At 44.3% G+C, this 13,059-nt stretch overlaps 1 protein-coding gene across 1 annotated transcript in view; it reads left to right on the top strand.

The window, feature by feature from the left end:
* Positions 1-13,059, top strand: part of DLGAP3 (discs, large (Drosophila) homolog-associated protein 3) — a 39,819-nt gene that overhangs the window by 19,347 nt on the left and 7,413 nt on the right. Inside the window, exon 8 of the mRNA XM_010841212.1 lies at positions 206-291. Within this exon, the coding sequence (XP_010839514.1) occupies positions 206-291 (86 nt within the window). The remainder of the gene's footprint in view (positions 1-205; positions 292-13,059) is intronic.

A 13,059-nucleotide genomic window follows, 5' to 3' on the forward strand; every position in this document is an offset into this window, starting at 1 on the left:
CACCCCTGGCAAGCGGGGAGCGGTGCCCAGAAGTTGTAACCTTAATGCATCTAACCTCCGGGGTCTGCCTACCTGTTCAGGCAGGTCATATTGGCAGGATCTACCCCCTGGCTTGAGACTCAGGCATCGCTTGCCCTTCTCCCTGAGGAAGAGCTTGAGGGCCTTGGTCTAGCTCTGCCTACTGACTCCCCAACCTTGCCACCAGGTGGAGACTATCTCGGACTCAGACACGGAGAATAGGAGTCGAAGAGAGTTCCATTCCATCGGTGTACAGGTAGAAGAAGACAAGAGGTAGGTCCCAGTGGGGATATCTCAGGCCTTGTGGGCAGGGGGAGAAGAGGAGAGAGGGCTGCATAAGGGCCTCACAGGCCTGGTCTCCCTGTAACCCTCTCCTCCTGGTCCTGAGCAAGCCTTTTTACTGGGGAGGCATCAGAGCAGCCACAGAGGTTCTTCGCAGAGATGCCCCACCCCAGGCAGTCATCAGATCTAAAGTGAGTTCTCTTAGTTCCATTGCCTGTTACAGGTGCTGAGCGGTGGACAGGAGGTACACAGAGGTCCAGGGAAGGGGGTGGTAGGGAACAGTGGCAGGTGGGAACAGAGGCCTCCAGCAGCTGTGCTTTACAGAGGATCACAGGATTTTTCCAGTCCCTGCTGACTTCCTGTGGTGTACAAGTATGTGAGCTCAAAAAGAAACAAACATGAAGATTGCCTCTCAGGGACCCCTGGTCGATACAACACTCCTCCTCATTCGGCTCACACAAGCATTTAACCAGTCGGGGGTACCTATTATATGCTTGAGTGTGTGTTGTACCCAAGAAATCAACAGCCACTCTCTGGCATTAGATGGCCTCAGAAAGATTGTTTTCTTAATTTCCAACTGAAAAATTAGCACTGAGAGCTCTGGAGGGAACACTGGAAGGAGTCCCTCTGTTGTTGCGTTCCTGTGGAAGATGCTTTCTTTCCCTAATGACCAGGCAGCAGTACCACAGTGGCCCATCTACCTTCTGGGCTGCCCTGCTCCCAGGCCAGTGGCCCTAAGTGGTGCCTGGGGCTGGCAGGAAGAGTTTCATGGTAATCTGTGTGGCCCAGGCGTACCCCCTGAAGAAATAAAACTAGAGTGCCCGTAGCAGTCCTTAGCAGCTCTGTTTCTGGTTGCCATTGTTGGGCTTTTAGACTTTCCCTAAATTCCCCCAGCTATTTCTGGGAACCCCTGGGAGCATTTTGTGTGTGTGTGTGTGTGTGTGATCAAGACTTCTTGAAGTTCTGTGGGGCTTCACCATTTTCCTCCTCTTCATGTTAGCTCCTTGCAGCTCCATATGTTCTTAAGGCTGTGAATGTCTCTATCGAGGACAGCAGAAAGACATCCTTGTTGCCCCCATTATTCCTGAAAGCTCCTGTCCTCCAAATTCTTTTTATTCATTTACCTTCACCGGGTCTTAGTTACAGCATGTAGGATCTAGTCCTGACCAAGGATCGAACCCAGGCCCCTGCATTGGGAGTGTGGAGTCTTAGCCACTGGACCATCAGGGAGGTCCCCTTCAAATTCTTAATATACCGTAAAGAGCTCAGAAAAGTTGTACTTTATGGCAAACCAAATCCTGCAAGTCCATGACTTGAGTTCTTGAGAGGTGGGGTAGGAGTCATGGCTAGGTGCAGCTCTGTGTTCAGAACCCTGCTGCCAACTCTCATGCTGAACCATGGACCATCAACCAAGCCCACGTGGCCCCGTTTGCCTCTTGATGAGGCTTCTTGGTCCCTCATCCACATAGACCCCCAGAGGTCCCCCATTCCGCAAAACAAACCTGAATCCTGGGAAGAGTACAGCAAGCATGCTGCTGAGACCTGAGCTAAATCAGCAAACTCTGTCCTTCACTCCTGGATTGATTCATTTAGAAAATGCTTATTAAGCATCTGTTACATGACAGCTTTGTTAAATGCTCCGGGAAGCGTGAAAGACATGACTTTTGCCCTCGTAGGAATTGTGGCCTAGAAGGGAATCAAGGCAACAAGTAAACAATCCGAGTGGGATTTCCTCGGAGATCCAGTGGTTAAAACTGTGCTTCCAGTGCAGGGGGTGTGGGTTTGATCCTTGTCAGGGAACTAAGATCCCACAGGCTGTGTGGTTCAGCCAATAACTAAATACATTAAATAAAGTTTAAAAAGAAAATAATACATGAGTAAAAATATGATTACACACTATGGTATAACAAGTAATGGGATATTATTACACATTACAGTGGTCATATGAAAGAAAAAATCAGGTGCTAAGAGAGAAGGGACTTTATTCAGATTAAGCAGGAGACATTTAAGCTGGGACTTGAGGGCTGACTGGGAGCACTCAGGTGATAGCGGGTGGGGGGCTGGTGGGCTTGCAGGAAGCATCCCAGAAAGAGGGAATAGCACTATGTGGGAGCGCTGGGAGAGGAAAGAGTGACACGCTTCAGGAACTGAAAGAAGCTTCATATGGCTGGTGTGGAACAGGATGGGGTGGTTGTGAGGCAGTGGATTGGAGAATAGGTGGGGCCAGGTCATGTAGAGCATGGGCATGATAAAGAACTGGAACTTAATTCTTTTTGAAAAAACCTTCTTATTTTATATTGGAGTATAGTAGCTCAGATGGTAAAGAATCCGCCTGCAATGCAGGAGACCCAGGTTTGATCCCTGGGTCAGGAAGATCCCATGGTGGAGGGCATGGCAACCCACTCCAGTATTCTTGCCTGGAGAATTCTGTGGACAGAGGGGCCTGGTGGGCTACAGTCCATGGGGTCACAAAGAGTCAGACACGACTGAGTGACTAACACTTGGACACTTGGATAGCTGATGAACAGTGTTGTCATGGTTTCAGGTGGACAGCAAAGGGACTCAGCCATGCATATACATGTATCCATTCTTCCCTAAACTCCCCTTGGAATTTGATTCTAACTGATGAGTGGCCTTTGAAAGGTTAAAGAAGGGGTGTGGTGTGATCTAATTTATGTTTACAAAGGATCACTAGCTGCTGAGTGAAGAATTAATTTGAGGGAAGTAAGGGCAGACATGGGGAGGCTAGGAAGCAGGATTTTTTCATGGTCCAGAAGGAAGGCATTGTGGACAATCTGAGGTTAGGGATCTTTTTTCCCTGTTAAATGTATACCTGGGTACTACCAATGTATGGGAACACTGTTAGGTTTTACATGTTGATTTTGTATTCAGCAACCTTCTGCTCTGTCTTATTAAGACCCAAAGTTTGTCTGAAAATCATGATTTTTTTTAATGTAGTCAGTTTTGCAAATGAGAATATTTCTTTTAAATCTATATTTTAAAAATTTCTTGGAATTCCTTGGCTGTCTAATGGTTAGGACTCCACATTTCCACTGCTGAGGGTGTGGGTTCAATCCATGGTCAGGGAACTAAGATCCCACAAGCTGCATGGCACAGTCAAATAAGTAAATAAATAGATAAAAGTAAAATCTCTTTTTCTTGTAACAGTGCGTCGACTAGGACTTCTAGTTCACTGTTGAGTGTAGCATTCGTGTGTCATTCCTGGTATTAGGGAATATCTTCTAAGTCCCACTTAGAAGTATGATGCTGTTGGCTGCAGATTTTGATGGAAATCGTTTACCAGTTAAGGAAATTCCTCTCTATTTCTAGTAGGCTAAGAGTTTTTATTTTTCAATAAAAAATGAGAGTGGAATTTTATTGAGTGCTTTTCCAGAATCTACTGAGATATGATCCTAGATTTTCTCCTTTCATCTGTAATGTGCTGAATTATATTGATAGATTTTTCCATGTTGACCCATTCCTTCATTCCTGGGTTAAACCTCGATGGATCCCATTATCAATTTGGATTAAGTTTGGCTAAACAGGGCTAAGTTTGGCTAAACAAGGCCTACTCACTCCAGTGTTCTTGGGCTTCCCTTGTGGCTCAGCTGGTAAAGAATCCTCCCCCAATGTGGGAGACCTGAGTTTGATCCCTGGGTTGGGAAGATCCCTTGGAGAAGGGAAAGTCTACCCACTCCAGTATTCTGGCCTGGAGAATTCCTTGGACTGTAGAGTCCATGGGGTTGCAAAGAGTCAGACACGACTGAGGGACTTTCACTTTCAGCAGACAGGGAAGATGCAGGATCCATCCCTGGGTTGGAAAGATGCCCTGGAGAAGGGCATGGCAACCCACTCCAGTATTCTTGCCTGGAGAATCCCATGGCTAGATGAGCCTGGCAGGCTACAGTCCATGGGGTCACAGAGAGTTGGACATGACTGAAGTGACTTAGCATGCACACAAACAAATAAAAAGCCTGGATGTAGAAGTTCAGTGTCAGGACCCCAGACTCCTCTTATCTTGCTGATCTTCCACCCTTTGTATAGCACTGATCCAAGAAGCTGATGATAAAACCCTAGCTATCCTGTCTGCATTCTGAGCAGTACCAAGGAGGAAGAGAGGAGGAGGATGCAGTCCCTCCTTTTTAAGAGACTTCCTAAAAGTTACAGACAGCACTTTCACACATCACATTGGCTAAAGCTTCATCCCATGGTGGCATTTGGCTGCAAGGGAGGCTGTGGAATAGTCTTTTATTGGGAAGCAAAGTGCAATGAGCAGAGCTGAAAATTAGGGTTCTTATTGCTGCAGACAAAGAGAAAAATGAGTATATGGAACTCTAACATTTTTTGTCACAGTCTTGTGGTGTTATTTTCATAGACATTGCTGGATTTTTGAATAGCTGTTACTTTACTTGAGATTTTTATATTTATGTTCATAAATGATATTGGCCTACAATTTTGTTTTGGTTGTTGTTATTTAGTTCAGGCATTAAGGTTATGCTCGACTCTGAAAATGAGCTTGGTTGTGTTCTCTGTGTTTCTGTTCTTTGAAACAATTTGTGTAAAATAAGGGTTATCTCTCCCTTAAAGTTTTGGTAAAGGCTGCCTATAAAGCTGTCTGGGCCTGATGCCTTTCTGGGATAGGAGAAACTTCAAACTACAGCTTCAGTTTCTTTAGCGGTTATTGATCTGCTGCTGCTAAGGCCCTTCAGTCGTGTCCGACTCTGTGCGACCCCATTGACGGCAGCCCACCAGGCTCCCCCATCCCTGGGATTCTCCAGGTTATTGATCCAGTCTGGTTTTATTTTTCTTCTTGAGTCAATTTTTGTGACTCATGTATTTCTAAAAAATGGGCCCTATAACAAAAATCGACAGTTTTCAAAATTTTTGGTGTAAATATTCTGATACTATTATAATTTTATAAAATTTTAACATATTTATAAGCTGTGCCTCATTTTTATTCCTAATACCACATATTTATACCCTGCCTCTCTTTCTTGACTCATTTTGCCCAAGGTTTGTATATTTTATTATTTTAATACATTGTTAAAAATTGTCCTTTATTAGTCTTAAAAAAAAAACTAGCTTTTGGTTTGGCTGAGCGTCTCTATTGTTTCTCTTTTACCTTTAATATTTCCTTTCTTCTACTACTTTTGTGTTACTATTTTCTTTCTTTCACCATGTTTGTTTATTTTCAGCCTCTAGAACACTACTTCTTATTTTCTAATGTGTTTTTAAGGTTATCCATTCGCTTCTAACTACATTGCTGTATCTGTATCTCATCAGTTTTAGGGTGCAGTGTTTTCATTGTTCAGTTCTAACTAGTTTGTAACTTTCATCATAATTTCTTTTTTAACTTGTAAATTATTTAGAAGAATTTTTTTAAAGATTTCCAAATGTATTTTGTGTGTGTGTGTGCGGGGCTCCTTTTCATTCTCAGTTTCTAGATTTTCTACATTGTGGTTATAGAATGCATTCTGTATGCTATTTATTCCTTAGAATATGTCAGGGCTTCTTCATCATATACGTATATGTAGTCAGACTTACAAATTACATTTTTCAAATGTTTACCTTTGGTTTTTGGATGTTTAACAGTTATGAGACAGGTGTGTTAAAAATGTCTTACATGATTATGGATGTGCTGTTTCCCCTGGGAATTTTATTAATCCTTTTCTTTAACTTGAAAGAATGCTATTTAGTATTGTCGACCACAAATTGGCACCTGCCGTGGGTGCTTGCCATCCATCCACCTCTACGAGGATTACATCATGTGCTGTTGCTGCAACAGCACCTCCGACACCCATGAAGGAGCTCAGGATGGAGAGCAGAAATGAGGCATTCTGCGGGAAAACCGGCAGGACAGGCCTTCAGATAGTCAGATGTTCTCAGGAGCTGTTTCTATGAGCCCAGTTCTTGTATCTCATCATATCTAGAAAAGCACTAAAATCCTTCACCGTGACAACTGTTTATCAGCAGAAACTTTCTACAAAAAACTGTGCTTGATTGCACGTACTCCCCCTTTTCCAAAATCGAGTGTATACTGTCCCTCCACCTCACCTCTTTGAGCAGTTTCTCAGAGCTATCTGAGCTTGTATCTCCCAGGCTGCAGTCCTTTTTGCCCCCAGTAAAACTTAACTGGCAGCCCTTACATTGTGCATTTTTTTAAGTCAGTAGTATTCAGGCTTATGATTATTGTATCTTCTTGATGGGTTGGCCCTTTTATCATTAAATAGGATGCTTTTCATCCTTATTGCTGGTTTTTGCCTTGAAGTTGATTTTGCCTGGTTTAATTGCTATGTCTGCTTTCTTTTGATTAATTTTCCACTGCATCTTTTTTCATCCTTTGTCTCCTCATGTCTCTGTATCCTCGTGTTTTAGATATGTTGCTCATAAGCAGTATGGGGCTAGAGTTTAGTAGACCTATTTAATCCATTTATATATTTTTGATTACTGATTTATTTGGCCTTATTTCTATCATCTCTTGGAAAATTTTCTTCCGGACATGCTTTTTCTTTGTTTTTATCCTCCCCTACTTTCTGCCATCTATTGACCTGATCAAGGTGACTTTATTTCTCCTGTTCCCTCCATCTCTCCACTGGTTTGGAAGTATATGTTTTAGTAATGATTTCCCTCAGATTTCAAACAAATATACTTAATTTCACATTTCTCTAATAGAGTCTGAAATTACTATTTCTATCTTGAAATAGGCACAAAATAAGAACCTTGAAACACTTTAATTTCCTTCTTAGTTCTCATTTTCCATGTTATGTTTTTCTGTTATTCTGATTATACCTCTTTAAAAAACCCTGCCAAATCAGTTGTTGTTATATCTTTTATGGTTTAATAGTTTGGATTTACAAACATGTTTTAACAATTTATGTGTTCACTATTGCTTGTTACTGCCCACTGCTTCCTCCTGGGTTCAATTCCCTTTATGCCAAAGTACTGCTTGAGCTTGGGACCAGTTTTAGAGTTAATATCTCAGCTTGAGGTTTCTGTATTTCACTGGTACTACTCATTCAGACCCCACACCCACACACAGAGCAGCCTTAATATTCTGATTTTTCAGCATCCTGCTTCCAGGCCACATACCTGAATCATGACATGAGTCTTTTAGTCTGCGTTTGTAAATGAAACAACCATTTTTTTTTTTGGCTGCTGGCTTTATTCATGGGGTCTCCTTCCAGGTCCCCAGGATGCACAGGCTCAGGGTGTCTCCTTTTATCCTCCCTGGGCATTACCATCTAGCCTGTAGCATATGTCTGGCCCGTATTCCTGTGGCTCACTTGGCTGAGATTCCTGTTCACCACTCAGATTTTGAATCTCTTCTTTGTTTCTGATACTTGAAGTTGTCTCTTTCCTATTTTCAAGCTTGGCATTGTAGCAAAACCACCTTTTGGGCTTTGCTTGATCCAGCATTTCTATGTGAATGGGGGTGGTGGGTGGGAACTTCTTAAGTTGGTTCAGTCCACTACATCGATCAGTCGTCTGGACTAGGCCATGAACAGTAGACAGAGAAGTGGACTGATTTTGGAAGCATTTGGAGTGAAGTCAGGAAGGGTGGGGACAGGTAGAGACTGAGGTCTTCCTTGTCCTCTTGTAGGTGCTCAGGGAGGTTTGGAGGGGTGGGTTGGGGAGGGGAGATGGTGTTGGATCAATGTCTAAGGAACTGAATTGCTTGGGACAGGTGATCACATTGGGAATCCGGAGGGGGTGACAGGTGGGGAGAGAAGAAATCTGGCGCATCTTTCTGGCCAGGTTCGCTTGTATGTCTGCTGGAGGCATCCTTAGTTATGCGCCTGCGCTGTCCTTTCTGTCCCTTATGTCCCTGGCACTCAAAGTCTGACTTACCACACACCATGTCCCAACTGGTACGTAAAAGTGAGCCATGAGTACCAGCAGCCGTTCTAGGCATGCGTCCAGGCTTAGCCCCCCCACCCGCTGCCACCAAATTTTCTTGGACTCTCTTGTCCTTGCTCCTCTCTCACTGGTCCCAGTATTTCTCTCTTTCTCTCTCTGTACTTTGGTTTTAAAAATGGCAGGGGAGGAAAAGTTTCTCCTTTTCTGCCATGCAGGGGTTCTCTGCTAACCTTTTGGGCGAAAAATTCAGATTTATTGCCCATAACACCTGAGAGTTGCCTGTGGGTCTTTGCTGTTGTTCATCAGCAGCGGTGGCCTGGCTTAGAGACAGACAGGAGTTGGGGTTGGTGCCCCTTCAGTTCCATCTCCACCATGCCCCCACCTAAGATTCATTTGTCCACAGGCGTTAATTGTATCCCTGGTATTTGTGTTATATTTTGTGCTGGGCACCAAGGATACAGAGGGGGACCCAGCCAGACACAACCCTGCACTGTGAAGCTTGCTGCTGCATTAATCTAAGAACCTCCTAAGTGATGCAGAAGTATAACTGCAGGAGCCTCAGAGGAGAGGTATATACACTGTGAGAGTGTGTGATACGGGGCTTGGACCCGTCATGGGGGTCAGGCATGGACTCCCCATTGCGGAGAAGGTGACATTTGAGTGGAGACCTGAAGGATGAGCAAAAATCAACAAGGTGGAAGTGGGAGCTGAGCGTTCCCGGCAGAAGGACCAGCAGGTGCTAAGACTCTGTGGTGGGAAGGAGGGAGGGAGCATAGTTAAGAAACAGTTACCAGCCCTGTCTCAGAGCATCCCACAGCACCTGTCTTTCCAGACCCAGCATACTCTGGGCCTTGATAAAAGAATGCATCAAATGTCCTTGCTGAATATCAGAAGTCTGTTCTAGGGCCTTCTAAGAACATCGAAACCATGTGATTTTTACTTCTGACTCTCTCCAATCATGGGATCCCCTTGTAGCTTCCACTTCTAGATCTCTCCCACTAAGATCTTATCTTAAATCCCAAATTTAGCAAAAACAAAACAAAACAAAAAATATGAGTAGAAAACACTATACTAGCCAATTAAATTTGATTATCAGATAAGCAGTGAATTATTTTTAGTAAAACTATTTCCCAAAGAGTACTTGAGACATATACTAAAAAATTAGCTGTTATTTATTTGAAATTAAAATTTAACTGAGAGTCCTGTAGTATTTTATCTGACAACCCTGCTTAGATCCAAATGCCCACTTAGGGATACCTGGCAGGATATCTGTGCAGGAAGTCCACCCCTTTCTTAGTATCATGGTCATTTCTGGCACTGCGACTTGTGAAGGGAATGTGCTGAAAGAACAGGATGCATCCATCCTCATGATGTTATATTCCAAGAGCAGTCCTGCAAAAGCAGTGAGTTGCTGACTGGCCACAAGACTGGGGGGTGGACACCACCTCTAGTCCTCTGCTGTCAACTCCAAGATGGTCATGATTCTCAGTCTCCCATCCTAGCCCCACTTGGGTGGAGGTCGGGAGACAGCCCCCAGGCTAGGGATGGTGGACTCAGGGATCCCTGATTGATTATATGCTTAAGCTCTTGGATGCTTTCTCAGAGAGGGAGCTGGTACAATGGCTGAGCCTTGCTGAAATCTCCAGGCCCATTTTCCCTCCCACCCCTGCCAGTCTGCTGCCAAACACTCCTAGCAAAACCACTTGATAACTCCTAGAAAGTTGAGCATTCCTTGGACAATGCATCTCATGGGATAAGCCAGTTTCTTCCCAGAGCCTTTTGTTATCCCTTAGAGAATCACAGTAGAAACATCTTCCAGAAGTAACCATGATGACAGCTTCCAGAAGCATCAGGAATGTGACATTGTCATTCTAAAGGACTTGAGGGGAGAAGGCCTCCTCAACCGTGTTAAAAGGCTTGGGGAGAAAATATTGTGAAAGGCATTGTTATGAGTTAATGGTGATTCATAACTGAAGCCAATTTCTATCCTGTGTTTGCAGCTGTTGGTGAAGACTGCAGCAAATACTGCCAGATCCAGAACTAAATAGGGGCATAAGCCCCGCACTTCAGTGCCCTGAAAATGGATCTGTTAGAGTTACAATTAGGTTTGGCTGTGAGCTATAGAAAATCCCTAAATGACAGTGACTCAAATATGACAGAAGTTTATTTCTCTCTTGCCTGGAAGTCCAGAGAGTCAGTTGGGGGCTAGTGGGTGCTACACGGTGTCAGGGCCCAGTCTTCTTTTACCTTATTGCTTCTCCATCCTCAGTACTTGGCTTCCATCTCATGTTCCAAAATGGCTGCTTGGGGTCCAGCCATCATGTCTGCATTCTGGGCAGCAGGGAGGAGAAAGGAACAAAGAAGGGCATACCCTTTCCCTTTAGGAACATTTTCTGAAAGTTGCACATTCTACTTCTGCTTATATCCCCTGAGCTACAACTTAACCACATGCTGCACCTGGCTGCAAGGGGAATTGGTAAAAGAATCTTTATTTGAAGTGGCCATGTGTCTAACTTAAAACTGTGGGATTCTATAATTAAGGGAGAAGGGCAATGGATGTTGAAGGGTGATTCGTAGTCTCTGCCATCCTTCCTTCCAACCAACAAACCAACCAACCTACCACTCAAGCAACGTTTATTTGAGGAACTGCCCGATTGAATAAGGGAGACAGATATACAAATACACAACTATAATGCAGTGTGATATGGAGTATAAAAGAGGTTTTATTCAGAGTGCTGTGGGAGAACAGATGGAAATGATCAAAAGCAATCATGATAATCAGTAACTACAATGGTCTTGCTGGGTTCTCAGTGCTACACTCCCATTATTTTATTTGTCCACCTCCCTTTCTTTTAAGTGCAAGCTACAAGCCTTCCTGCCTTACCATATAATAGCTAACATTTGCAATGGGCAGGCCAGGTGCTGTTAAATTTTTTAGATTTATCGTAACACTCCTGTGAATAGGTACTGTTATCGTTCTCATTTACAGATAAGGAAACTGAGGCACAAACCATAGAGCTGGGCTTTGGACCTAGGCCGTGTGGCTCCAGAGCATACATGCTTAACCACTGTGCTAGCCTGCATCCCCAAAACCTGTTCATTCTCATTTCCTCTCCCAGCCTCCTTACCCCCTAATCTCCAGCAGACAACTGCCCTGCTTACTTTATTATTTTTTTAATTTATATTTCATTTTTTGGCCATGCCTTGCGGCAAGTGGGATCTTAGTTCCCTGACCAGGGTTCAAACCTGTGCCACCTGTAGTTAAAGCATGGAGTCTTAACCACTGTACCTCCAGTGAAGTCCCGTCCCTGCGTATTTTATTGTAACAATTAAGGTCATCTGGTGGGATCTCTTTCCACTTCTGGACCAGCCTCTAGCTTGCATGTCTTCCCTTGCCTTCTCCAACAGTCTGGTCTCAGGGCTTGAGGTATCTGCCTTTCTGGTTAAGGCTGCCCCTCTCCCTCAATCCTAGGGAAGCAGTGGAGTGTCATGGTTTAAGAGTTGGCCGCTGTGGACAGACTGCCCTAAATTGATACTACCAGGTCTCAGGAAGTCACCTAACTTCTCTAAGTCTTAGTTTTCTCACCTGTAAGTAGGGTTGATACTAATGTGATGATTGAGCATATTGATTAAAGCATATAAAGTGCTCTAGCACATGCTAACTGCTCAGAGGATATTCGTTTTTATTTATTCCCCTCATATCTGGTCCTTGGATTACTGCCTTTCTATTCTCTAGCTTCAGTTGACTTCTCTTTACAAATTGCATTGTTACCTATTGCTGATAGGATATATAGTCACAAATTTAGCAGCATCTAATAATCCATATTTATGATTTTACATTTCTAGAGGTTGGAAGTCTGAACTGGGTTTCACTGGGCTAAAATCAAGGTGTTGGCAGGACTGATCCCTTCTGGAGTCTCTGGCAAGCCTCCATTTTGTCACCTTTTCCAGTTTAGAGAGGCTGTCTGCGTTCCTTGGCTTGTAGCCCATTTCTGGTTTCAGAGCCAACAGTGGCGGGCAGAGTCCTCACATGATATCATTCCAGCCTTGATCCTGTTGCCCCATTGCCTTCTCTGATGCTGACTTTCCTGCTCCCCTTTTTCACTTATAAGGACTCTTTTGACTAAAATGTACACAACTGGAGAGTGCAGGATCTCAAGATCCTTGATGTGGTCATTTCTGCAAAGTCTTTTTTTGCTGTGGAAGGTAACCTATTCACAGGTTGTGGGGATTGGGACATGGACTTCTTTGGAGGGCCATTATTCTCCCTGCCCCTTAGAGATATAGCATGTGAGAACCATCCTTAATAAAATGTCCCTCCTCCCAGTCCTATTGAGATATAATTGCCAGATAATCATATTATCCCTTCCTTAAAAGTACTTTGCCTTCTCTCTTCCTCCCTTCTCTACCAGGCTCTTTGGAAGAGTTGTCTTGCCTGGTGGTGGTGGTTTAGTCGCTAAGTCCTGTCTGACTCTTTGAGACCCCATGGACTGTAGCCCACCGGGCTCCTCTGTCCATGGGATTTCCCAGGCAAGAATACTGGAGCGGGTTACCATGTCCTTCTCCAGGGGATCCTCCTGACCTGGGGATGGAACCCGTGTCTCCTGAATTGCAGACAGATTCTTTACCGCTGAGCCACCGGGGAAGCCCATTGTCTTGCCTGGTGTTCTCCACCTCCTGCCTGGGGAATCCCAGGGACAGAGGAGCCTGGCGGGCTACATACAGTCCATAGGGTCGAAAAGAGTCGGACACGACTGAGCACTCAGGCACACACTCCTCACAGCCCCCTGCCTCTGCATCTTGCTCATACTCCACCAAACTGGCTCTTGCCCTGATCACAAGTGGCTTCCATGTTGCCAAGTTGGTGGACACCTTTCCTTCTCTGCTGCTGCTGCTGCTAAG

Source organism: Bison bison, unplaced genomic scaffold (assembly GCF_000754665.1).
Source record: "Bison bison bison isolate TAMUID 2011002044 unplaced genomic scaffold, Bison_UMD1.0 scf7180017864158, whole genome shotgun sequence".
Taxonomy (NCBI): domain Eukaryota; kingdom Metazoa; phylum Chordata; class Mammalia; order Artiodactyla; family Bovidae; genus Bison; species Bison bison.